This window comes from Gopherus evgoodei, chromosome 10 (assembly GCF_007399415.2).
Source record: "Gopherus evgoodei ecotype Sinaloan lineage chromosome 10, rGopEvg1_v1.p, whole genome shotgun sequence".
NCBI classification, from domain to species: Eukaryota; Metazoa; Chordata; order Testudines; family Testudinidae; genus Gopherus; species Gopherus evgoodei.
The window spans coordinates 73,845,385-73,872,357 of NC_044331.1; the positions used below are offsets into that span (position 1 = coordinate 73,845,385).

At 48.6% G+C, this 26,973-nt stretch overlaps 1 protein-coding gene across 2 annotated transcripts in view; it reads right to left on the reverse strand.

The window, feature by feature from the left end:
- Positions 1-4,658: 4,658 nt before the first annotated feature.
- Positions 4,659-26,973, reverse strand: part of INTS1 (integrator complex subunit 1) — a 35,981-nt gene continuing 13,666 nt past the window's right edge. For both annotated transcript variants that reach the window (XM_030577227.1, XM_030577228.1), the window contains exons 19-48: positions 26,596-26,793; positions 26,151-26,280; positions 25,654-25,833; positions 25,416-25,565; positions 24,293-24,472; positions 23,979-24,083; positions 22,707-22,874; positions 22,466-22,577; positions 20,694-20,852; positions 18,996-19,142; positions 18,496-18,594; positions 17,948-18,072; positions 17,279-17,533; positions 16,676-16,835; positions 15,786-15,926; positions 15,155-15,335; positions 14,952-15,075; positions 14,089-14,219; positions 13,879-13,966; positions 12,936-13,162; positions 11,746-11,869; positions 11,061-11,194; positions 10,440-10,632; positions 10,073-10,200; positions 9,210-9,322; positions 8,493-8,606; positions 7,296-7,366; positions 6,616-6,707; positions 6,386-6,495; positions 4,659-5,855 (exon numbers count right to left, since the gene is read on the reverse strand). In XM_030577227.1, the coding sequence (XP_030433087.1) occupies positions 5,740-5,855; positions 6,386-6,495; positions 6,616-6,707; positions 7,296-7,366; positions 8,493-8,606; positions 9,210-9,322; positions 10,073-10,200; positions 10,440-10,632; positions 11,061-11,194; positions 11,746-11,869; positions 12,936-13,162; positions 13,879-13,966; positions 14,089-14,219; positions 14,952-15,075; positions 15,155-15,335; positions 15,786-15,926; positions 16,676-16,835; positions 17,279-17,533; positions 17,948-18,072; positions 18,496-18,594; positions 18,996-19,142; positions 20,694-20,852; positions 22,466-22,577; positions 22,707-22,874; positions 23,979-24,083; positions 24,293-24,472; positions 25,416-25,565; positions 25,654-25,833; positions 26,151-26,280; positions 26,596-26,793 (4,255 nt within the window). In that variant the 3' untranslated portion in view covers positions 4,659-5,739. The remainder of the gene's footprint in view (positions 5,856-6,385; positions 6,496-6,615; positions 6,708-7,295; positions 7,367-8,492; positions 8,607-9,209; positions 9,323-10,072; positions 10,201-10,439; positions 10,633-11,060; positions 11,195-11,745; positions 11,870-12,935; positions 13,163-13,878; positions 13,967-14,088; positions 14,220-14,951; positions 15,076-15,154; positions 15,336-15,785; positions 15,927-16,675; positions 16,836-17,278; positions 17,534-17,947; positions 18,073-18,495; positions 18,595-18,995; positions 19,143-20,693; positions 20,853-22,465; positions 22,578-22,706; positions 22,875-23,978; positions 24,084-24,292; positions 24,473-25,415; positions 25,566-25,653; positions 25,834-26,150; positions 26,281-26,595; positions 26,794-26,973) is intronic.

Here is a 26,973-nt window from a genome sequence, read left to right on the forward strand (position 1 = left end):
ACCCCACCTAGGCCCCAGCCTGCATCTGAAACCAGCCCACTAAATGCAAGAGCATCTGTGCCTGCTCAGGTACAACGAGATGTAATGACAGCTACGGGTTGTCCTTGCCACTGTCAAAGGGGTATAGGCAGAACAACGATGGGGCAGATTTCTGTAACCTTACCTGTCCCCCAAGGGAAAGCAGCTTGCACAGAAGCCAGGCTGGTATGTGTCCTAGAGGACAATGAGAAAGCGCTCACCCTCCCTGCTTAATGGCTACACTAGACTGTCTCTTCCCACTAACCTATGAAAGCAAAAAGGCCTGCCGGCTTTTATGGGATTTCTGCCAACTGCAAACAAGGAGGTTACGGGACCACACACCGAGACCCTTGTCCTGGAGCAGACACACAACCAAGCCTAGGTACAGGAGCAAACTGGAACACTGCCAAGGAGAGGTGCAGGCTGGTCAGCCCAGAGTGACAGCATGAAGGTCCTGAAATCACAGGCATGGGTGCAAGGACCAGAAGCCACAGGCTGGAAAGGGGGCTAGGGGAGGATGTGCAGTTGGAGAGCTGCAGGGAAGACGGGAGAGGGCTCTCTCAACACAGAGTCTCGCTCCTCAAACAGGAAAGGCACATGGAATGTCTGGACCTGCATCTTCTTTTCCCACCATTGCCCGTTAGTCCCGACTGACCACGTCCTCCCAATCCACCTGGAAATCCTATGGGCACATGCAATCCTAGCTACTCAGGCTGGTGAGTGAACGAATCCTGTCCTCAGGAGCCCTGAATCCAGGAGGGTCGTGCTTGTGTATCAGTGAGGGAGTGGGAACTGAGTGTTTCTCCAGGGTGCCCTGGGACTAATGCAAGAACTGAGCTCCAGCCCCAAGGCAGAGCAGGAACTGAGCAGCAGCAGCTCTCCCCAGTGCTTGGAGGCAGGAGAGCGAAGTTCTTTCCTCTTCATCTACTTTTTTGTGGTGTGGGAGGAGACTGGAGACCTGCACCTTGGTTCCAGTCCCTGCTGTGATCCCCGAGGAAGCAGTCAGGGGGAGGCTGAGGTGTTTCTTGCCCCCCCCTTGGCCCCTAATCCTGTTGGCCCCCGAGACAGGTATCCCCCTCCCTGCCACCAATGCACCTCAGTCCTGACCAGGAGCACCCCACCTCTGCCAATTCAGACCCCCAGTTCTACTGCTGCTCCTCACGCCTGATCCGCTTTGGTCCCTGCTATTCCAGGCCGGGGTCTCTCCTTAGGACACTGCCAGTTCTGCAAAGCATTTGCAGTGGCAGAGACTAAAACAAGACCACCACCCTCCTTAGGCTTTTACAACGGTTCCACAGTTAAACCCAGACCCCAGATTGGATGGACGTTTAATGCATTAATTCACTGTGGCAGGGAGCCCTAGGAAAGATCCTTATCCACTTCCATATCACATCCAGCGTGGGGCTCTTCTCGACAGGTCCCTGGATAACAGAGAGTCATAGCTCTTGGAGACAGGGAAGCACTCCCAGTTGTGTGTTCTCAAGACTGTCTGTAACTGGATCCCTCTCCATCGGGCTGTCTGCATTCAGTCCCAGATCATTTGCAGAGTAAAGCCGACTGGGCTGAGAGGAAGGAGGGAGCCCAAATCACTCAGGCATGACTTCAAAGCAGTAAACACAACCAGCAAGGGGAGCTCACCTCCAGCAGCGCTTGGCCTGAGCAGCTCACCCCTGATGAAGAAGAGCTAAGGCAGCCTGAGGCAAAGCAGGCAGGCGTGCAGAAGGACACACACACAATACCCAGAAACTTCTCCCCTGTCAGGAGGCAGCTGGTTTGCTCAGAATCACCCATTAAGCAACTGGGCCAGTTAAAAGCCTCCTAGTCACCTGTTAACCAGCAGTTTACACGTCACTGGTACCACAGCACCCAGCGATGGGCTGGACACAACAGATATGGCCAGACACCAAACACCCCTGCTTTCCCGGGGAAAGCAATCCAGCTTGGATTGCCTCTCACGGGACGGGCTCAGAAGGATTTATCTACTGAACAAACGTATGGTGCAGACGCAGTTTCTAGTGAAGCGTTCATGTGTACAGAGCTGGGATATACCGGATAAAATGCTAGTGGTCTGTAAGTCACTGAGCATCTCTCCCTAGCCCCACGTGTCTAGTGGCTGCCCCACATGGGAGGGGAGTTCTTCTGTAGCTCAGACACTTCTCTCCAGGCTGGCAGCACTCACAAGGCAGCAAACTCAGCTCCTGAGGCAAGATTGTCTATGCCATAGAGCAAAGGTTCAAGGATGCTGGTTTGGCACCTATGCCTCTCTAGCATTTTTGCTCAGAAGAGACCTGCAGCCCAAGGCAGATGAACCATGGTCATGATTCCACTGTGGCCACCCTGGGCTCCTCCAGTAACCATCCATCTATCCCATTTCCAACGAACGAAACCATTTATAAACCTCTCCCCTCACTTCTCTGTCAAGGGAGCTTTTAGCTCACTCTCCTCCAAAGCAGAGGAGGGGTTTACAAGGCCTGCAGTGTATAGTGCTGTCAGTTTAGCTCAGCTGTGCTACTCCCTCTTGGAGGAGGGGAGGAGAGAACCAGCTCAGGCGGACAGAGATGAAACAGTAATAAACAAGGCGGGCCAGTGTCATTCCATCAGTAATGTTGCCGCTAACCGTTTTAGAACTGTCACTTCTCCTGTCCCAGATAAGAGGGGTTGGGCTCCAGGCCCATCATCCCTGCATTCCACTCCAGCGGCAACACACTCCCCGCCTTGAGCTGTCTCGGCACTTCAAGGTGCCTCGCCTTCAAACCTCTCACACAAAAGCCCCCAAATTAAAAGCACCGGGAACTCAACCTGAAAATTAATACTGGCATGCATTAGTGATCCTATTAGTCTCCTGCCGCAGCAGCCGCGCTGCATTCACAGCCTCGATGACGGAGCACAGCTGGAACATTTAACTAGGTAATTCTAGTAGGCTCCAAATATTTATAATGTGTCCATCACCGTAGGATCTAGGCACAGGAGGGGTTGATTCAATGGAATGCACAGAAGGCAGCAAGTCGTAAGTGATGCCTCTTATTCAGTGAGATAAACACGAACTCCAGCGAGGCTAGAGGGGCTGCCACTGTCCTGCCAGATCAAGTGACTGCATCATTCACATCCTGGCCACCCACGTTTCCTCTCACACTCCCTCCACCTCTGAACTAACTTGCCGGTCTCGAAAGGGAATGGTTCAAAGCCAGGCACATGCAGCGCAGCTGCCCCCACTGCAGTCTACCAGCAATCTTGCTTGTCCACAGCACAAAGTCTATGCACCCATCTCTGTCAATGAACCCAGAGTGTGGCCAGGAAACCCTTTCTGCTACTCCAGACTGGGACGCCTGCAACATGGCTGTTTGCCAAACACACCTAGGAGACACCTTGTTTCTTGAATAGAGGCAAACTAGCAAATGCGACCAACAACATGGTGTTTGGTTTCGCCCATTTCAATGTTTGTTCAAATGCATTAAAGACTTTGAGATCCAACCACGCATCTGGGATTTCCAGTGAAATTTCCTTTCTGCAGGGGGGTTCAGGAGCAGGGTATAAGCTGCCCCAGAGCTCAGCCAGTGCCCTTCACACTCACCTCCTCTCCCTCTTGCTGTCACCGTCCCCAGACATTACCATTCCACCTGACAAACCACTCTGCAACGGCTGCTCAAATCCTGCCCTGCAGGCCCCTGACTATTCCTGACCTATACCACTGGGGGAGACACTTGCTTAGTGTGATGAACTGTGTAGAGGTTTCAACGATGCTCAATAAAGGGACTAAGTTCACAATAGCCAACAGATTTCAGTAACCCTTCAGACGCAAACTCAGGGCATTAATCCCACTGTCACTGAGATCTTCAGGAAAAAACCAAACTATTTTATTGACCTGATCTTCTTCAGCTGTTTCTTCACTTAATTTATTTCTAGTTAACTGTTACAGCCCCTTCAATGGTTGTAAAGCAGATGCTCTGGAACACAGGAGTACACTGCATCATTAATTGATGGCTCTGATCTCTTTACTTAAAAGGCCAGGTAAGAGAATGATTGGCTGCCCTTAGTGTTGTTTGGGGTTTTAGATACTCCCACTTTATCCTTCTCTTAGTGGGTTCCCCTTCCCTTTGAACTCAAACTAGTGAAGAAAGTTGGGGGAAAGACACCAAAAGGTGCCTCACATTTTTTCCCAGGGCACGTGAAAAGAGGCCAGACTAACAGCAGTGGAGAGCAAAGTCTTCTACTTATCCTCAGAGCAGGCAGAGAAAAGGCAGTGGCAGTACAGGCTTCCCCTCTGCTGCCTCAGCCCTGACAGAGGGAGAGTAATTTAGACGATGTCTACACTGTAAAAAGCATTCTTAACACTGGTTAGTTCACTTGGGTTAAGAAAACACTTTTTTCTGCAGTGCAGACCCTCAGGTCTTGGCTTCTCTGCTGAGAATGCTAACAAATGAGTCAATTGTGATGTGCATCCTTGTCCCACCAGTGCATTTCACTGCCCAACAGCAACCAGAGCACAATGACCATCTCTACCACCTGCAGACCTAGAGGCGAAAGGAGCCGTACCTTAGTCATTACTGATTACACTGCATTAAGCCAAAACTGCACTAACACCATTCCTGGGGTACAGCAAGAGACCAAGGGGAAGGAAATAGGACAGTCGGCCTATTAAGCAGAGACTTAGGAGATGTGTTTAATTGAAAGGGGAAGGGGGAACCTACTAGTCTCTGCTCCTGCTGTCACAGGAATCCACACTGAAGGATCAAGCCACATGGTCTGCCCTCCCACCTGGAGAGAAGGAGTCTGTCTGCAGGGATACTGGTGCACTCAGTCCAAGGGAAAATGGTTGTTGGGTCATCAAAGATGCTTTCTGTGTATACTCTGCTGCCATGGAGGTGTTTCTGTGGGTGCAGCAAGGCACCCTTTGTTGACATACAAAAATAATAATGAACAGGAATCCTTAATGTGGCTGGCTGCCACAGCCCAAGCACGGAAGGTTCAATCCAACTGATGCTGGGCCCACCTCCACATCCTCCAGAATGGTTTTCTGCTTGTGCAGAAGGAACAAGGAGCAAACAAACCCTTCTGGCAAAGAAGAGCTTTGGCTGTAAAGGGCTGCAAGCAGGTTTTCTGTAAATGTCCTGTCTTGCGGAACAGCCGTCCAAAGAAAAGATGGAGAGAGAGCCTAGAGAGGTACTCAGAGAAGGACCGAGCCTAACGCCGAGAAGCAGTAATGCCAGCAGGGAGCAGAGAAAGGGAGCCTAATGGGAATTAGAAGAGTTTTAATTTAAAAAGGAATCACAATCAGTAACAATGAGTCTCTTGCTCTGTACAGATTTCTGTGTTCCTTCCAGCATGCAAAGGACAATCCAGAGGTCCAAGCTTAGAGAGCCCCATGGCACTCTCCCTTCCCCTATGCCAAATGCTATGGTCTCCTGGATGCAAGGTGGTGATTGAAGTCATAGCCAGAGCCAAACAGGAAGTGGTAAATGCCATCCGAGATCCCAAGGACGTGGTCCCCTGTAATACGCCATGCACAGAAGCCCTTTTGCTCCCACCAAAGCGATGTCCGAAGTAGGATCTATCCCTGTATTCCTTCAATCAGACCCCGGGCATGAGCTCTCCTTCTTCTGCTTAGGCCGGCAATCCATGGTCACTCTCTCTTGTCCCCCCGCAGCCCGCGGGCTGGAATACAAGTGCTTCCTCACAACAATTCAATTCAACCGGACAAATCAGTTCCCAGGGCATCGATGTTCACATCATGGCTTCCATATGCAGAACCTTCAAGGCCTCTGAAATCTGCGAGCTGGTGTCTATCTGTCCATACATCCCAACCAGAAAGGCCCTGTGCAATAATACTGCTGCATGCTCTGCGAAGGGGAAAAGAGAAGGGTAAGAGAACTGGTCTAACCAGTAACAATCATATGGCACACACGAAACGCTAGGACTAGTCCCAGCAAGAGAAACATCAGTGCAGTGAAACTAAGTTTTAAACTTTCCAAATGGGGAAAGGCAGGAACTACACACTATCACCCCCAGACATATAATTAACACTCCAGACAAGCATCTGATGGATACAAAGCACCTTAACTCAAAGAGGAAAATTGCTACATGATCAGAACTATTTGAGAGAGAAGCTAATGCTGGCAACGCGGGGACTCCTTGAAATAAATCCCTTCCATGGCGTTCAGAGCGAAGCTGCCACTGGCACTGGGCAGGCCAGCAAATAGCACCGAACCATGCACCAATGTCTATCAAGAACTTCTGAGGAAATTCCAGTTTCCAACACAGACAAAAATACATCCGACATTGAAAGCAGTTGAAGGAGATCCTCGGGGAAATCAGTTTCCAGCCTCTCACAGCTGAGTGTGCAGCAGTAAACGCAGAAGCCTAGACCTACCTTGGCAGAGAAGGGTGTATTCAGGCAGGTTTCTCAGCGCTGTCTGTACCACCTCAAAGTCTCGGCTGCCAAGACAGTACATGAAAGTGGGGAGGAAGTCAGCAGCAATGCTGGGAACAAAACATAGCACCGTCACTACAATCCCCACAGAACAATGCAGGGCACATGGCTGACAGAGAAGGAAGTGACTCAGAAGAAGCCTGGCATTCATGGATACCTTCATTTCTCACCTGGGGTTGTTCTGAATTGAGCGCAGTGCCAGGCTGAAGGCTAGATTCCGGCAGGACTCTTCTGAAGAGCTCATCAACTTTTGCAGGTTAGTCTGAGGAGAGAAAAGGCTGATCAACAAGAGATCCCATGGCGACACTGAGAACAAGCCCTTCAGACTCACGTTACCACCCGTGTAGCATTGCTCCAGCCTGCTACCCATCTATCTGGCAGGTTAATGCTGAGCGAGGGTCACATGCAGTGGATTTCTATCTGTCAGATCAGTCAGTTGTGAATGCTTTAAGGATCCAGAGTGTTTTTTCTCTTGCTCTACACAGGGCAATTGGATCTACATCACTAAGTTTTTCCTGCAGAACTGTTCCCCTTTCTCTCTAGACGGATATTATGGGGTGACAGGGACCCAGCGTAATGAAGAGAAGGCAAGGGAAAGCGTGCGTGTATGTGTGAGAGCACAAACCTGTAAAACGCTTAGTGCACACACTCATGTGGCAGCTGAAGGTCTAAACTAACTGAGAAGGTAATTCCTCAGAACTGGCCTACCCAGAGACACCATGATAATGACCTGAAAACGCAGAGGGAAGGGAACACCTGAATAAACTGTGCAAGGTAGACTCTGCTGCAAGGAATCCCCTCTCACAGCAAGTGAACTTCCAGTGGCAACTTCTGGGCTACATATACTCACAGCAAAAAAGGAGAGAATTTCTGGTCTCCGTCTGGACATCTCATCAATGTCACTCAGCACCTCCAGGATATCTGGGGGGGGAAGCCATAGATGGAAAAGGGTAACCTTCCTTCACTGATCCAACCAACACAGTGGAGTCAGCAAAGCCCCAAAAGGAACATCTGTCTCAAACACAAGAGTCCTCTGCTGAGCTAAAAAGTCTTTCAACCTGGCATACAAAGCTAAAAGACAGAGATGATGCTTCAAAGAGGAGCTTAGAAGGATGCTCTGTACTATAGATCAACACCTCCAGAACTGCCCCAGCAGAGGCCACGTTAGCTATTATCATTGCTATCTGTGGCAAGTTTCAGTTCTGGATCAATTTCTATTGCAACAGTGAGTGATCTTTATATAAGGCCTCATACCCCAACATCTTGATAAGCGAATCTGCAAACCATGCACACGCAAGGTTCACTTCCCCTATTTCCGAGTTGGCCAGCAGTGGGTTAACCCCACACAGTAATGTCACAGATCAGGATAGTGAAGAATACTGGATGTAAATGATATTAAAAGAACCTTAGAGAAGCAAACTGTAGCTCCCTAGGATGCTATGCTAACAGCCTGAACTTCTGTGGAGAGCACAAAGGGATTTTTGATAACCAAAAATGGGGTGCTGGAACTTAAAGGTTTTACATCTCATCCAAAAGACGGCACTTCCAGCAACACCGCACCCCAAATGCAGTGGTGGCACACTGGTTCAGTACTGACCCTGAGCAAAGTACTACCTAGTGAATCAACCACACCACTTCCCAGAGCACCTCAGCTGTCCTGGGAGGTCTCCCATCCAAACAACCTTGTTTAGCTCATGAGATGCAACAAGATCATGTTTCATCATAGTGGTTTTAGGAGACTCACAGCTTCTCTTACAGGGACCGCATGGTTTCGAAGCCCATAAGCTATGGTTTCAATTCTAGATGAACTTGTCTGGCTGTGGGCGGCTTCCCTGCACAGGGCTCATGGCTGCAAGCCAGCTTCTCCTGTCCCAGCCAAATACCGCTTCAGGTGATTTTTTGTCTATATGCTCCCTGTAGTTCTGGTCTATCATTCTCGGGAAGCGTGGCAGGGAGCAGCTACCATGTTCCAGCCCAGGGGAGCTGAGTAGAGTGATTCCTGTCTGTAATGTCTATGAGGTGCTCTGGGAAAGCTGTCCCCACTTACCTTCCACAGCCTGGCCCCTGGAGAGTCTCTTCATGTATGGTGCCATTTCCGCTGGAGTGAGGGGAGTGAAGAGGGACACACTAACCAGGGGCAGAGAGCCGGTGGCTGCTTCATCTGGGATAGAGAGAAATAGTTAACTCCTAGTCATTCTCTGCACATTTAAAATGAAGGCAAATCTGGCATTCCCAGCTAATGGATTACATCACTGTCTACTGTCCCCTTTCCATGGCATCTGCTCATAGAGGAAAGGGAGAGGTAACTATCCTTAGCACCTGTAACACCCACAGAATTTTCTAAGGGACAATTCTATCAGTAGTCAGGATAATGTCTATGAGCAGGGAAGGAGCAGACGTATCCTTAGGAGATCTTCCTGAAGGAATAGCCTGAAGACAAGCAAAGGAGATCAGACCCCCTAGCAATATATACCTTTGGTGCTGCTATTCCACTGCATTGGGAAGCTCCAAGAGTTATGGCAAGTGAGAAGTCTTCATTTACCCCTTCCCAGGCACTGGTTTTACTACTGCTGACCAGTTCCTCACAAGAATGTCTATGAGGCCACAATCTTCACTCTCAGTTCCTTTTTGTCCCCCCTTCACTCTCCTATTAGGGCTGGGATTGCAGAGCTCAGGATTAAGTTCACATAGAAGCAACAGAGCTCCAAAGCATAGCACAGGGGTAGGGATCACTGATCTAGCCCAAAGAGTTACATATACTCACCATCCTTTTCTTCTTCAGAGCCTCTGTCCAAGACACCACTCTTACTGGGCAAGCTCAGCCCAGCCAGGAGCGATTTCAGCATCACGAGGTCACTGTTATCTGATGACAGGTCACTAAGGTGAAAGAAAAGGCATCTCTGGCATAAAACAGCAACCATCAGCTCAACATCTGGGTGTGAGAAGGAACAAGCTGAGAGTACGTGTATGAAAGTGAACATGTGAGGAAAAGGAGCAAAGTAACTGTAGGGGAAGGAGAATAAAGAGTAGAGAAGACGGAATCAAGCAGTGGACAAAGAGGCATCAGCAGACAAGACAAAAAACAGACAGCAGCCAGAACTGCTGAAGCAGCTATGGCAACTCCAGTTCCCTCACTCCAAGGGGGTGTCCCGTATACTTGAAGGTGGGACCCTATATCCATTAGTCTAGGGGAGAACTCTGCTGCTGCCTGCCTGAAAACAGTGCAGTGCCCTATGTGTGAGAATTAGGAAACCTAGGTTCTATTCCTGGAGTCTGTGTGAGCTGCAGCCAGTCTCTGAACTGTCCTGTCCCTCATTTTTCCCACCTGTAAAAGGGACACTATTGTTCATGTACCTTTTAAAAGCACATGGAAATCTCCAGGGGAAAAGCACTGTAATAAAAGCTAAATAGTAACTTTGCTCTTGTTGTTTCCTATCTGGTTAGGAGACTGTGTCTCCAGCAATTAATTTATTTATAAGGTGGACAGCAATCCCAAAAGATGGCCCTTTGCCTGTGCATCACCAAAAATGACTGAATTTGCTGGCAGACAGTTAATGCCAGGTAGGTGGGCAGTCACAGCTGGGAGGCACCAGAGCAATGGGAGTAAGGTCAGAACAGAACACTTACTGGAGCGGGTCAGAATGTTTCTGCAGGAAAGACACAGCTGCCTGGGCATTGCACGTGATGTACTTGTGAATGAACTGGACGAACTTGGTGATGAAGGCAGCCAGGTGACGTGAAGACTTCCTGTAATTCTGGAGGGATGGAGGGAGACCACACTTAACTGAAAGCACTAACACCCACGGGGAGCTTGAAATCCACATGCTGTCCTTCCCCTCCCCATTGATGCACACTGCCATGTATTTGTACAGGCACACACAGTATACACACATGTAAAGTGTGACACACAGCACCCTGAGATGGTCAGACACTAACTTCTCTCCCTAGTACTTGGCTGGCTGTATGTAGTCTGTAAAAGGCAATGTTCTCCTACCAGCAGCAGGCGAATGAAGGAGAGAAGACAATCCCATAGTGCCCCCTGGTGCTCACTCTGGAACACCTGTGGCTGAAGCAGCTCCAGGATCCCCAGGACATGGATGAAAAATGTCAGGTGGTTCTGTTGTCGAAACTCCTGAAAATTGAGATGTACCCGCCCATGAAGCAGAGCTGCAATCATTGGCAAGTGTCTGAAATGTAAAAGTAAAGCATTAAATTCCAAAGCCCTCCCAGAGCAACTGAGTAACAGAATCAACCGTAAGATATTCAACTCATCCTTCTCCTCAACCTCTGGAAAATTTCATGCTCTGATCCCTATGTCCACAACCAGACAAATCCCCCTTCCCACCAGATTTCTCTTCTCTGCTGCCCACCTCCAAGGGACTCCTTTACTAGCAGAGGCATCACCTCATCAGGAGAGACAGCCAGCAAATGGCTTGAGTGGGTCTGCTATCCATATAATTTCTTCTATACACAGGAGCATGCTCCAAGGCTATAATCAGGTCTGCAGTGGGAATGTCGTTCTTGTTCTGGAGTGAATGCTAGTACTGACACAGAGGTCCAGCTGAAAAGGCTCCAGCCACAGGCCTGGTGAACAGAAGGGCCAGAAGGGCAGTACCTAAGCAGAAGGATGGGGTGAGCCACAGCTAGCTTCCGGCATGCCATGTTGGCATCCCACACACGGCTCTCAGCTGACTTGGAATCGCTCGCTTCTGCGAGGAGGGTGATGAATCTGTGAACCAGGGCATCAAGCTAGAAAGAATCACAGGTAAGAAAAAAAATTTCAGTGGAGGAGCAAGTCTTCAGCCTATTGGTGGGGTTCCAAGTCTCCTTTTAAGTAGGGAGTGGGTTAAAAAAAATTAAATTTGATTTTCAGGTGAGACTTGGGATAAGCCATCAACCTTCTAACTAGCAAGGGATCTACAGTACCAAGTCCCGAATGGCATGAAAGCAGGAATTGAAGGCTGCACATTTCTCCTTCTCAGATAACAACAAGGTGCCTAACACAATCTGGGAGAATGCAGGCGTGTTAATTAAGCCTTTTTCATACAGGAAAAAACCTGCAGTCTTTAGATTGCCGGGGTTTAGACAAGGACAAAATGTTAAAAGTCCAGTGTGTTCTGGAGTTAAGGCAAGCGGAAGGTGGGAGCTCCACATGGGATCAAGATGAAGAAAATTACAGTCCAAGGCAGTGTGTTCATTCTTTTTGCCACCTGTCTATCAACTCAGCTCCAATGCTAGTCACATAGACTTAAAGAACGGCGAAGCAAACTCTGTTGCTTCTATGTCCCTTTACTCCTTACTTTGCAGGTACTGCTGTCTGCGGTCCCTTCCCTGGTCAGCAGTGTCTCAGGCACAGGCACAAGGAGCTCTGGCAGCTGCAGGTAGATCTGCAGGAGAAGGTCCTGGCAGCGTTTTCCCACTGAGCTGAAAGAGAAAAGAGATGACAATACATGGTTACATCCCTAGGCCCAGGAGAGAGTGTCTGATGCATATCAGAGCCCTTAATATCCACACTCAGCTCCTCCCCAGCTGCACATACTGAACAGCTAGAGGCAAATAACTACAACCCACCACCGTGCTGCTGTCTTAATAGCACTTCACTCTTTGATAGCCTTCTTAGAGCTGCCTGCTTTTCAGAGCAGTTCCATGGAGCTTTTCAGTGAGACTGCCTCCGATTCTCTAGCAGAAAGCACTGCAATTGTAAAGCTGCCACTGGGCATATGGCAACCAGGAAGTCCCTCTTAAAATCCCAGAAAGCAGAGTTTCCACACAACATCAGTGTTAAAAATGCAAATCCTACCATCAAAGAGTGAATCCCTCATTTAAAAAGTAATTGTAGTCAAAAGTCATTATACAAAATGGCCCATTCTGACTCAGCACACCTGCTCTCCACGTGGCTGAGTCACATCCTGCATCAGCAGGGGGACAGATCAAATAACCTAGAAAGTCTTTTCCAGCTCTACCATAGACAAGTCCAGGATTTAGATCGGCTAGATTTACTGACATATATATGCTCTCTTCCTGTTAGCACTGCAGAGCCTGTATAGCTTCAGAGAGCAGGCTGGGCTCCATTCTGCCTTCAGCACAATCATCAAAAAACAGTCAGCTCAGTTCCAGCTGCAGAACGGATTACCAGCGACAATGGTACCAGGTAGAGAGAACATCACTTGACTTCCAGTTCCAGGGGGGTGGGAGGATGGCTGCAGGGCTGGCAGCTAGAGAAACACTTTTTGATTTGTAAAATGGAGCAATCTGATCTTGAATTATAGAAGAGAGAAATACAGATGCCCATAGTGTTACATTCAGAGTAAAAATGTTTCCAAGCTGACACGAAGGTAACATACCGGGCAGTTTCTAGATGCATCCCGAAAGGCAGCAATCCTAGCAAAGCAACCTTGGCAAGCCTCATTTGGGTCACCTGGCTGCCCAAATAGCCACCTATATTACTGCTGAGTGCAAGCCAAGCTGCCATTTGTTTTTGCATCCTCACCTGCTGCCCCACTGCTGGATACAGCCTGTCAGATACTCTGTTACTTTTTTAATACTCTCCAGGTCTCCATGACAACAGCTGAGCAACAGGGGTAGCCGTGATTGGATGAGCGTGCAGGAGGCTTCCTCTGTATTCTGGCTTCTGGTTTCCGACTCAGCCAAGATCAGCTCAACCAAACTGATCAACTCTGACGCCTTTAACTGGAGTACGAACTCCTCTCGACGTTTCTGTAACACAGCACAGCCAGTCTCAAGGGGAGTCCTGGGGCAATAACCTTAGTCACACGCTCTCAAACAGGAAGATAATCTTTTACATCACAAAAACTCCCTTTGTACCTTGCTTAAAAATTGCACCATGCCCAGGGCTGGGAAACCAGGCAAAATATAATCCCTCACCTGCCCCAAAAAATGACGGGCTTTGCACCTCCCTCCTGTACCCCAATTTTTCACAATGCATCTACTTCCATCCCTTGGCATCTGGCTAGGAAGGAACTGACAATTCATCTACTACACAAACTAGGTCAAAGAGCTCCCCACTGGGGTTGGCTTGCACTTGCCAACCCAAAGGAGGAATTATTCTTTCACTCCATCTGTACTTGCCTACTGGGCAGTTAGTTCTGCAAAGGTGTAGCTATGTGGCTACATTTTCACTACAACTCCTAACAGCTTCTGCAAGAGCTACAACCAGAAATTTGTTTTGCTGCAGTGAAAGTTTTATGTCTGAGCAAATTTACATTTATTTGCATCAATTCTGAACCAACATTGTGAATCACCATCCCCATGTGTAACTGCAGCACAGCACATTACAAACGCGCTGGGGAGCAGGCAGCAAATCTGCTATTATACCCCTTGGTCCCCCAAAACACCATGGAAAATCAGGCAGTACAAAAAGCACCTTCCCTTCTCCCATCCTGAGAGGGACTGTGCAGGATTTAAACCACTACCTGAGGAGTTCTCTGGTCCCTTCCCTGCCAGATCCGAGGGATGTGAATACAGGCCCACAAGAAATCTAAGGATGCAGTCGGGTCAAACCTGCCAGAAGACAGAAAAATGTCAATGGGTTTGAGATTAGAGATACCATAGCCAAGTCGACAGATTCTCCAAATCACTAGTGCTTTGGAAGAATATAATATTGGTACCTGAAAAAGACTCACCTTTGCTCCTGGTTTTTGCAAAGCAGAATCCTGATGCACTGGTGCAGTGTTGTCCAGCTGGACTGGTGAGTTAGGAGAGCCAACAGATATGGGCGAAAAGAGGGCACCTGAGACCCGGAATAACCTTTAGTCTGGAGAGAACAGGGAGAGATGGAAATATGAATCCATTTTAGGACACTTAGGTAGAGGGAGTAGGAGTAGCACAGGAGGGCTCACATACAGATTATGCATGGAACATGAAAAATGAGGACTAGAGCAGCAGTGAAGTTTAACAGTTAGAGCAAGTGATCAGAAGCCAAGACTGATGGGTTCCAGTCTTGACTTTGGGCCTGCATGTTCCTGGGCAAGTAATCCTCTTCAAACCTCTGTTTGCCCATCTGTAAAAAGGTGAGAAAACCTAGCCACAGGTCTGTTGTGGACTAAGTAACTGATATCTGTACAGTGCTGTGAGAGCTTGGGAGAAGGGGGCTACAGAAATGCCAAGATTCCAGGATGGCAGTGATATGGAGTGCAAAATCCCACCCAGAGAAGAATTCACTACAGGCCCGCTCTGGAATTGGCATCACTGTGTATAGCAGGGGTCTCCAACCTTTTTATGCCCAAGATCACTTTTTGAATTTAAGGGCAACCCAGGATCTACCCCGCCCCTTCCCTGAGGCCCCGCTCACTAGGAAGATCCTCTAGGATCGACCAGTCGATTGTGATTAACCGGTTGGCGATCACTGGCGTACAGTGTGCTCTTATCAGTGGAGCAGAACAGACCCTTTCTCTCACTAGAACAGACTGAGGGATTCAGACTTGAAGGCTGTGACTAAAGAAAGGGGCGTCTGTTTAAGATTAATTCCTGGCTGAGAGATTCTTACCTTGTTCCAGGAGAACAGCAACTTTTGCTGGAGGTCTGGGCAGCTGCTGATTACTTCAGGGTCCAGCATCTCCAGCCAGTCATTGAGAAGGCCAGAGGAGGGCCCTAGACGAGCAGCTTCAGCACTAAGAGCACAGTACAAGTATCAGGAAAGGTGCCCCAAAACCAGACCGAGTGACCAATACCAATCATCCCAAGACTCACCTGCTGCTATCCAGCTCCTTCTTCACAAGTGTCTCCTCTTTCTCCTGGAGTAGCAGAGAACTCACCACAGCAATTGGTCTCATGGCAGGGAACCTGGCTGTGGTCTCAATGGTAACCGAGAAGAGGACAGTCAGAAGCTCCTCCAGGTAAGAAGAGCGTGTTTCAATCAGACCTTGAAGAACTAACAGAGGGAGAAAGAGAGACTGGGCTTTGGGAGGCAGCAGGGAGTTGGGGAGCCAGATGATTGTATCTTTCATGAAGCCAGTTAGTATTGCACTCCCTTAGAGTGAATCTCAGTGGGAGACAGGGCAGTCTTGGAACTGCCCTCTTTCTACAGAAGTTATGGATACTCTACTATTCACTATGGAAGCAGCACCCAGCAGTATGCGGTGTTCCTCAGTTCCTATCCCTGTCCCAAGCAGCTTATAAACCAACATGATAGAATGCAACAAAAGGAGGTAAAATGAGACAGGAGCAACCTTCCAGTGGGTCAGAACCCTTGATCCAGGAGAGCAAAGGCAGTCTCCCCAGCTCTGCTCTCCCACCAAACACTGGAGCAAGCACGCACATCTCTGTTCTGTCCCCAGTACCAATGGCAGTTCCAGAAGGCAGGGCGGAAGGACAGCTATACCTTTGCTGATGAGTTCTGGCTCCACATTACACTTCTCTCCAGATTTCAGGGTTGCAATGATGGCTCGTACAGTGGAGTTGATCACATCAGGATCACGACGGAACGTCAGTGCCTCTGCCAGGTGCAGGAACCCACCTCGAACTGCCGGGAATCACAGCATCAGTACCACTAAGCCACACTAGGGTCCTCCTTTAATCATTCAGTCAGCCATGCTGTGGCTTCTTTCATGAAAACAATTCATGTGACTCCTCTTCTAAGAGCTTAACATCTGAAACCTGCACACACGAGCACTTTCATTACTATCAAAAAACCCCAACTGAGAGTGCTGGGTGCCAGCATCAGAAGCATATATGGCTAGAAGACCCTATGGTCAGCTCAAAGGCAGCTAAGTCCAAACCTCAAGCTTGTACTTTTGGCTGTGCTCTCCAGATCACCTGGCCAGATGATGGCCAGCAAAACAAACAATGGGGTGGAACTGTTTCACCTTGCAGTCTCTTGCCAGTGTTCAGTCAAGGACAACTACTTACACATCATCAACTACTCTGATTTCCACAGTCCTGAGATTCCCCCCAAATCCCACTGGCCTGCTCTCTAAGAAGCCAACAGCTGATAGGCCTCCATTGCAAATCATCCTAATGATGAATTGTTTTGGCTGTGTCCTGTCCCTATTAATGCCACTTGAACAACACGTGGACACAAGCACAACCTAATCTCCCCCTTTCTTTTTCAGTCTTGGGCATTTCTATATTGCTCATCACATGCTGAAACAATGACAATCAGAAAGGGGATGGAAAAACAGCCGCGTTGGACTCAGGATCAGGTTCTGATTTTGACCGTTCTCTGTCCCACTTGTCCACTCTGGGATGCCCACTCTGTTTAATGCCTCTTACCATCACTGATCCTATGCCTTGAAGAGTACTGCACAGCAAAGGACTTGAGCTGAGCACGCAGAGGCCCATCTTCCACAGCAGGATTCTCCAGCCACTGCAACATCTGCATGAGGACTTTAAAGAAGAGTGAGGAGAAGGTGGTGTCCTGGGGTACGCAGCGCTGGGAAGAGAACACCAAAAGTTACAGGTGTAGCTGGGAGTCCTGGTGGTGGGAAGTGTTTGTACGAAGATGACAAGGAGATAACACCTGCAGCATGCATGGACACATACAGCAGACAGGCTACCTGGAACCCCAGCTCACTGAATGTTAACTGTGACCTGCATATCCCCAAAGCACATCTGGAAGGACTCACTTGCAAGGATGCAGAACTATGCAGATCTAATTCAATGCCTTCCTTCACTAATACAGTATATCTCATAAGGTAAATCTCTCCCTGCTCTGAAGGCTACTCTAGGGTGTTCCTGTACTGCAGTTACCAGTCCCGAAGAGCAAGGCTGCCAGTGCTACAGGCTGCTGGTTTCTAAAAGATCTGAGCTTAACTGCTCCCTACCTCTCTGCCCCCAACACCATGCTAGACAAGTGCCCACTCCCACATGGCTCACCTGGTACTGGCACAACTGACGCATCAGTGGGCAGGAGATGAAGTGGTTTCGGTGCATGGCCATCACCAGAGCTCCGCTATGTGGAGAGTTCATCAAGGCTGCCACTGCCTGGAGAAGACGCACTGAAATCCCTGTCACCTGTGTGTTCCCTTGGCGGATGCGAGCCAATTCCTGACCCAGTGCCTGCTGTAATGCCAGGGAGATGGGGCGCGGGTTCGAATTCTGCCACCGGGGATCCGGGTTCAGTGGGAACAGCTGACAGAATATTGAAAGATGGCAGGCTTGTATAAGAACAAACACAAAATGGCCATCTGCACAATTAACAGCCACTGCCTCAGGGGACTGGTTACATAGGGTTGTTCCCTGACATGGAGAAATCACACTTGGCTCTGACGGTTTACACTAGAGGGGACCTAACAGTACCTGCTTTCCAAATATTTTAGGGACCTAGGGAGGAACAGGCCAAGCAGTGTCTACATAGATCAGATAAGACTCCTGATACTCCCTCCCCCCAAGCACTGTGAAAGCAAGTGGTCAGGGTTCATCTAACCAGGCTTAGAATGTAGGTGTTGAGTCTGGAAAAGGCACTGCAGCTATTGGGCTCAGGGATACAGAAGAGAGGAGTTGCAGACAAACCTATTCTCTACGTAACAGATGCAGTAGCAATACCTGAAGAAACATGCCCGCCAGGTCATCTTCAGGACCCAGGACCCGGATCTGAGTCAAGGCCCGGATCCTGCTCTGTCCTTGTGGGGTCTCAGGACTAGTTTTGGGCTTTGGAGTGTCAGCACTGTCTGCAGAGAGATTAAAGGAACACTGTTCTAGGCCCAAATGAAGAGATTTGCCCCAGTTTTACAGACCCCAAACCAGTAGAAAAGGTAAACAGCAGCCTTTTCTCCTTAGAGCAAACACGAGGAGCTAAACAACATGGGCAAAAAAACAAGGGTAGAATTTGTTGTAATAAAATCCTCCAGAGAAACCAGAATTCCTCTCCTAGCCCAGGAGCAGAGATAAGGAAGTTCAAGCTGGGGCTGGTGTCCATTGGTGGAGCAGTTTGTAGGAAGGGGACTGATCTCTTTCAGCCTGGGAGCAGCCTGAAGGACAACAAAGCGACCCACACTTTGGAAAGACAGACTGGGTCTGGGCCTGACAAAGGCTGAGGTGGAGGATTGGTCAGTTCTTTGTTGTGAGAGTGATTAGTGTATGTTGTGCAATACCTCGGCGTGTTGGCAGGGAGGTGGTGAGCAGGGAGTGGAAGGTCTGCCCCCCGGTAGCTCCTCTCTCATGCTGAACCTCTACAAGATGAGCCATGTAATCTGAAAAAGGCCAAAACATGAAACCAGATACAAGATGCTGCCATTTAAACAGCTCCCATTCTGCAGGGAATTTACACACCCCTCTGCATTCCGAGTAAGCAGAGAAACCCCAGCAAGAACAAACCCTGTTTCTGAGACAACCAGAAATCACCCTCAAACAATCCCCAATCTCTCACGAGCCAAGCTAGAAAATGCTACACCCTTGAGATAACACATTCCAAGCCTACTCAGACAGGTCCCCATGGACAGCAATGGCGCGAAGGCGGCCTTGACAGAGGTCAGGCTGAGCTATCTTGGATCCTACAAGGAAGCTGCAAAATGATTCAAACTAACAAAGGAGGTTTTAAACAGCAGGTCTATAAAGAGAGAGATTCCTAGACAGCCTAATCTTAAGATCTTACTCTTGTCCATGATGTTCTGCTCCAGTGTCTGTGGATCGTGGGACACTGCCTGATCCAGGTACTGCAGGAGTTTACTCATACTGGAGACTGGGATCCCAAAGGACTGAACAAAGAGAAGCAGTTGCTGCGGTTCCAGATCCTGCAATGCTGAAAAACACACACATGGCCAGTCAGAATCCTCAGGTTTCTGACTCACTCACACATAGAACGACATGTTCATTAGCAGGTCCATGTGGTTTTGGACATGCCATCCGTGACACCTTTACTAACAGGGTTGCATAGGACCTTAAGCCAACACTGACAGCTGCTTATGGGTTTCTCTTTGCCCTATACAGACTCTGCACAAATTTTCCCTCTTATTGCATTCTCCAGTTAATTCACCCCAGGGTTAATTTGATCTTCCATTTAATTTGATCAAAACCTCAGGAACCAAATCATTTGTATTAAAAATAACTGCCACCCTCTCTGTTGATGGCCGCAGGCAGGAATTATTAAATAATTCAATCACTGGTGAGAGAGCTGTCATTTAATTAGTAAGGAAGGGACAAAACCTCTGAATGCAAAGCATAGACAGCAATGAAGAGCCACCTGATGCTAAAAGATGCAGCTATCCTTATATTATTCAGGCACTGCTACTGACATTGTAAGCATTATCATGTGCTATGCGCTCGCCCTAGTGGTCAGTTGTATGTTTTCTGCAGCTTAATTCAGTCAAAGGAATAGAAATGCATTTGGTTTAAGTAAAAGGAAAGTCCTCTAATTCCACATCCCTTGCCCCCTTTAAAATAAGTGGCAGGGCTCAATAGTCAAGCTGGCAGTACAATTCTAAGAAGACTTTAGAGGCCGAACAGTTCCCCGGCCTGGTGCAAATGCCAAAGCCACAGTCAGTACAAGACAGGCATGGACAGAGCTCAGAGGTAAGAAGAAAGAACAGCCTGCATTGTGACAGGGGGCTAGAGGATGGAGTGGAGAGCTGCCTAGAGAAGACTTTCCCCTCTCCCCTTGATTGAATGCTGCTGTTTATTCACCTTCCACTTGGATTGAACTGCGGGAGCCTGACGTCAGTTGGCCCCAGTCCTTAAATGCTTTATACTAATCTCCATGTACAAGTGCACCCCTCCCCCCGGAAGAGAAAGGGATTGTAGGTAGATAACACAGACTAGCATATAAGGGGGAAGTGAAGAGTTTTCACCAGTGGTTCTCAACCTATTTACCATTGTGGGCCACATACGCAGTTCTCTCTGTGTTATGTGGGCTGCAGCCACACAATATATATACTACCTGTATAGCCCTGAGGATGTCACATGAGCCGCAGCTGTGTGAGGATTGGGCCGCACATGGCCCATGAGCTGAGAACCACTGGTCTACACACGTCCCCGCTTGGACTAGCCCAAAGTCCCTAAGTCTCTGTTGGAGGGCAGTGGAAGCCCTTTAGCAAACAGCCTAGTGAAGAAAGGCAAGAGGCCTGTGCTTGGAGCCTCTCCGCTGAAAAGAAAGAAATTCAAATCTGCTAACAAGACACACTCCCCTCTATCCCTGCACTCATCTCTTGGGACCCCACCAGAGGAATCTACAGCACCTATGGGATGAAGACTGCTAATAAAAGGAGACGGACTAATTTTTCAATGCAGCATTTCCAAATCTTTCACTGGCTTTGGCAACCCAACACCCAGCATGTGTCCCTTGGGCCCCACTCACCTGCATCCACTAGGCGAGGGACCTCCGAGCGGATCATGCGCAGCTTCAGCCAGTCAGGAAGCAGCAGGGCCTCCTCCGACGTGTCAACAAGAAAGGCAGTGGGGAGGGGCTTCTTCTCTGGGAACCAAATGTCCAGCAAGGCGCAAAAGTCACCTTCCCCTGCATACAAGAACAGTTACAAAAGTTATTCCACATGCATATTATACATGCTGATATACCCCATCCTTCTCAGCATGAACCAGGTCACTTCCTTGCTGAGAGGCCACGAACAACCATTCTGTTTCAGCAACGAAAGACAATCTTAAATTTGGTAAGAAGAATGTGAGCCAAATGCCAAATGGCCTGGCTCCCACGCTACACTGGGGAAGAAAGTTCCCATCAGTATCTTTAAAATTGGATGCTGCCAGTAAAAACAATGTTCAAACATAACCCGCTGAACTGAACAATGGATTTGAAATGTGCCCAACAGCTCCTACGATATTTTGTGTTACTTGCTGAGCAGAGACAAGGTGCTTAAATCAAATAGAGAAAAAAGTAACACATACGTTTCTTTGTAATCTTAACAGGCTCGCAATACGCCCAGAAAAATGTGAATTTGTAAGCCCTGCACTCCCTGCCCCATAAATCTCCTCTGGTTGCTGCTCTGAATTGTTGTCTAGTCTAGTATTTAAAATGCAAGCTCTCCGGGGCAGAAACATGCCTTGTTTGTGAGGTACCTTGTACACTGCTCGGCACTCTAGTTATAACAAACAGCAACACAGAAGAATACAGACACCAAATGAAATTTATAGGTAGCAGGTTTAAAACAAAAACAAGAAAGTTTTTTCATGCAATGCACTGTCAACCTCTGGAACTCATTGCCAGAGGGTGTTGTGAAGGCCAGTACTATAACAGAGTTCAATAGGGCGCTACATAGATTCATGGAAGATAGGTCCATCAATGGCTATTAGCCAGGATGGGCAGGAATGGTGTCCCTAGCCTCTGTTTGCCGGAAGCTGGGATTGGGTGACAGGACATGGAACACTTGATGATAACCTGTCTGTTCATTCCCTTTTGGGCACCTGCCATTGGCCACTGTCAGAGACAGGATTCTGGGCTTGATGGACCTTTGGTCTGACGCAGTATGGCCGTTCTTATGTTCTTATGTTAAACTCTATGTCACACTTCTTAGTCCATGCTCCTTGGTTTCACAGCAAGCACTGAGCTAGACATGACCAAGAAGCAATAACCAGGATGGGATGCAAGTTACTTCTGCACATATGCCACATAGCCAGGTATTTGGAGCGTCTAGTGAAGCTGTAAAAGCAGTATGCAGCATTTTGAAGAGAGGTAGGTTTTGTTATCGGCTTTGATATAGACAGCTGAGGACACTGCAGGGAGTACCAATCAATATCAGAGATGCCTCACAAGAAGGCAATTCCTCAAGCATGGGGCACAGGTCACTCGCATGTTTAAACTAGAGTAAATGGTGGATTCTCTGTAACTTGAAGACTTTAAACCATGATTTGAGGATTTCAGTAACTCAGCCAGAGGTGAGGGGTCTATTTCAGGAGTGAGTGAGGTTCTGTGGCCTGCAAAGTGCAGGAAGTCACACTAGATGATCACGATGGTTCTGACTTTAAAGTCTACGAGTCTAAGTGTCCTGGCTTCCTGAGCAGTGCAGGGTGAGGACCCAACTGACTCCTTCTCCAGGATCGTGAAGGCTGGAGGAAGTTACATCCATGACTCAGAGCAGTGATTCATGTGAATCGGTTTCAACGCACATTACTAACCTTGAGGTGGTCCCAGCGTCAGCAGAATGACCATCGCATGGACCACAAGAATATGCATGGTGGCTGTTTCTCCACTAGTCCAGCGAAGGAACACCTGATCCTGGGACTCAGACTACAGGAGGGGAAGGCAAAATAAGTAACCATGAAAGAAAGCACAGAAATATGAATGTTAAGAGAGCTAGAGAGATGCAGACAGCCAGAGGGAAGAGAAGGACCCAAAGAAATAGAGGGAGATGCTTACCCAACTGTACACCTCCTCCCCTTCCTTGCTCTGGCGCATGCGCTTAACGTAGCAAGAGAAGATGGAGAGCAGAGCAACCAGCACAGCCTCTGACTCAGCACAGTATGAGAGTTTCGAGAAGAGATGAGACATGATGGTGGAGCGTTCCACTATGAGCCTGGCCACATCCTGCAGGGAGAAAAAACCTGTGAAAATCTTCACACGGGCTCACCCTGGCACTCCTGCCTCACTCCCTAGTCCTCTCCAGCTTTGATTGCTGGAACAACTATTTGCCCACCTGGCCCTGCCCTGGATCAATCCACTGGTCCACCTTGCCACACAAGGGGATGTTATGGATGGATGGCCACGGGGATGTTATGGATGGAACTGCAATCTTTGGAAAGGTATGCAACACTGGAGCAGGTGTAGCACAAATCATCTTCCTTCCTTATAACCGACAATGCCCCCTCTGCTATGGCATATCCCAATTTCCATACACCTATAGCACAGGGGTGTTACCAGGTGTAGTCAGGTGGAAGATTTGTCATGGTTGTTAGAGGACTCAGCGATCCCATGATTTTTGTTAAAATATAACAACAATCGTAACTTAAAACACCTGAGCACACGTGCACACAGAGCCTGGAGACCAGACCACATGACTCCCAGGAGGCAAAGAACGATTCAATAGATTCTCCAGGAGACCCACGCCCCACCACAGGGAAATCACCAAGGCAGAACAGAACCCCCACGAAACGCAAGAAAGTGCTGGCAAGGCACCCTTTAAAATCTGTGAACAAAGGAAGATGCCAAGTACCAAGGTGGGCCAAAGGATATTAAAAAATTCAGAACTCCTCTTTGATTACTACAAAATGTGCCCGACTTGTCATGTTATGCCTCACTCCCAATTTCCCAACATTTATCATACACCTAGGTATTAATGGCAAACACTCTCCAGCTGTGTCCAGAGACTGCATGCTCTATTCAGGTGGGGATTATTATTATTATCATTATTTTTAAACCAACCTATATTCTCAAATTCACCATCCTATTGCGGATGGCTACCCATCTCCCAAATCAGAAAGTCAAGTGCAGTCTGACTTCCAATGTGAGACACATGAAAGAAACAAGACACCCCCGCGTGTGGCTTGTAAACTCGTTAACAGGTGGCTAGTTTGTACAGCAAGTCTCTGGCTCACTTTTAACAAATCTTTAAGTTATGAGCCTGTGGTCGTTAACGTGCAGAGAGGTGTGAGCTACAGCGTTTCCATGTGACCCCTCAATTCCTTCCCTTACCAGAGAGAGGTCATTGTGCTGTCCCTGATCCTCTATGGGGGCGTGCTGGGATAGGTACACCAAATATGCACTGATGGTCTGAGGATCGGTCTCCATGTGGATGGCCTGGAACAAGAGGTTTTCCAGTTAGTGATCATTAGACAATAGCAACAAGCAGTAACAAGTTAGGGAACATCCCTTATCCCAATATATACACACATCCATTTGGTTCAGTTTTGCATCAATAGGGGAGAGAACACTCTGCCTTCAGAGCAGGCCATTCCTATCCCTGCCCCACCTCCCCAATACCTTCAGTTGCTCCTAGTCAACTTTACCTGTTGCAAGGCAATAGATGTAGTTGCCCTAACACTGTCAAACAACGGCAGCCTCGGCAGGTCTCTTAGCAGCCACTGGTATCCCTGCAGGAGTTCAGAGTCACCAGAATTTTCCTCCATAGGGTGCTCTTTTTCCTCTCTATCACGCAAGCCCCCTTCCGACAGCACCAAGGACAGACCCTAGAGGGAGATGTACAATGGACAAAGCCCATGTATATAAAGCAACAGCTGGGTCAGCATTTTCATACTGAACCATAAACTAAGAACCCCAAAATGGAAACAGAGCTTCAAATTCCATCTACTGACAACCTGAAGGTGATGTGTATGCATCACAGAAAGAAATATGGACTCCGGGTCACTGGGACTGGCCATTTGTGTTTTAGCAGCAACCAAAAGAACTCTCTACTTAACAGTTACCCCGGGGGAGGTTTCAGACTACCGTACAGAGTGATAACACTCAACATGGAACACAGGCGAGGAGAACACCTCTCTATTGTCCTCGTGGTACCATGTATGTTCAGAGAAGTCTGCAGTCAGTAGCAGTTTCCCAATTTACACTCCACTGGGAGTACCCCAAGGACAACAACAGAGGATGATTTCCCCAAGAGCCTCAGGATCTGCAGTCTAGATTCTGCACACTTAGGAGCTGTACCTTAATCCCAGCTTAAGTGAACATACTCAAAAGGACATCAAAAGAAAAACCAGCTTCCGAACAGAGGTGGTGTTTTAACAGCAAAGAGCAACAATCAACTTGGTACATTTAGGGAGACCTTGAGGTAGGCTACTCAGTAAGGGTGGCCTCCAATACACATTTTACTGTATTGTAGCTGGACAATCTGCTCACCTGGAAGGACAGGACTCTGCAGCCCTGCCTGAGCAAAGGTGATAGCAAAGCACCAGTGTCATTTGTGAGGTCCAGGAAACAGGAGGGAAGAGTTCAAATGGACAAATGAGGATGGAGCAAGGTTCTTGCCTTTAGCTAAAGGGCAGCATGCAGAAAACGAGGAACAGCCGACCCATTCAAAAGCCCCTCCATGCCCAAGTGCTGTCTGAAGCCATTAAGTGAGAGACTCTGCCCATCATTCCTGGAAAACCCAAACCAGTTACTGTCTGTTCTTCTTACCTTCATGGCCAGCACTCGGGAGGCCACCTGAGAGGAACTGAGGCGCCGCAGGAAGTAGTCCAGCACCTCACATGTGGTCTGCTCATCAGCTCTGGGGCCCAAGAGCAAGTCCTGCAGACGCCCAAGCAGCTGCCTCTGCTTCTGCTGTCTCTGGAAAGAGATGGTATCCGTCTAATGGGATCAGATCAGAACCAGGCCACTCAAATACCTGAAGCAACCAACCCAGGAGGCCACTTACCTGGCGTTTCTTGGCACGCTGCTCTTTACTTTCTCCCTCCTCCTCTTCCTCGCCTGAGGCAGATTCATCAGCAGCATCATGCAGCAGGAACTCACAAAGACATTGCACCGGAAGAACATCCAAGGAGCCCTCGCTGGACTGAACCAGGTCTGCCAGCCATGGCATTGATTGGGATGAGGCCTAGGGAACAGGACAGATATAATGAAGGGCTGGAAAATCCAGGATCTCCTGCACATTAACCATTGCACTGACCGGTGAGGGTCTCCCATTAGTTCTCAAGCAGCAGAAGGCAACCCCTCCCCCCGCCCCCTCCTAGGGAGAGAAATAAGCCACTTTTCCTTGCATCTGATTCATCTCCTGCTTTCTGCCCCCACAGGTCCCATAAACCCAGGCTTCAGGGCCCTGCATTACTGGGATACCTCCCTGCAGCAGCTCCCATGCTTCCTCCAAGCTACAGAGAGGCCAATTCCAGTCTCTCACATCCTCAGGAAACCCACCTGCCTCTGAATGATGTTGAGTAGAAAGTCTGGGTGGCGGCTGCGGCACAAGAGGTGTCCTAAACGGAGGGACTGATTTAGGCTTTTCACCTGCTCCAAGACATGCGGTGGAGGTCTACGTGGAGGGCCCCTACCAGAGAAACAAGGGAGCCTTACACACAGCTAATCCCACTCTCACGAAGATACAGACATGCACTGACTCATCAGTGCATAAAACCCACACGTGTGACAGAAGGGGTAGGAAGCCGTCCAAATGGAGAAGGCTCATCTCATTTGCGCTACACAGGTACCGAATCTTCTCACCTCAGCCAGTCACCACTACCCTGCCTTCGCCCACCTGAAAGCCTCTGCCTGGGGCTCCCGTCCTCCAAGTGAGATCGTCAGCCTTGTTTCTTCCCAAGGGTGGGAACTCCCTGATTGTACCAGAGTGAAGACGACTACTCACTGGGGGTCCAGACTGGTGAGCTGGGACAGCAAGAGGCTGCTGCTCTCCGTAATAGTCTGCTTTGTAGACGCAGCAGCCAGATGACCCTCAAATGCAAGAATCTCCTGCTTTTCCCGCTGGGATATTTGGAGCTCACGATTAATCATCTCTGTGCGGGTCTCCTCATCCGTCAGAGTGCAGGGAGGATAGGAGTAATTACTGTGAAGAAGAGGCACAAAAATTATTTGACCCTCTGTGCTATAAATTCTGCACTGAGTAAAGAGTCAAAATGCCACAGTGTTCTTGGTTCAATCAGACAGCATGAAAATACTAATGGACCTTTTGAATGTGGATGAAAAGCCAAGCCCTTTCCAACAAGCCATGTCCCATGCATCCCTT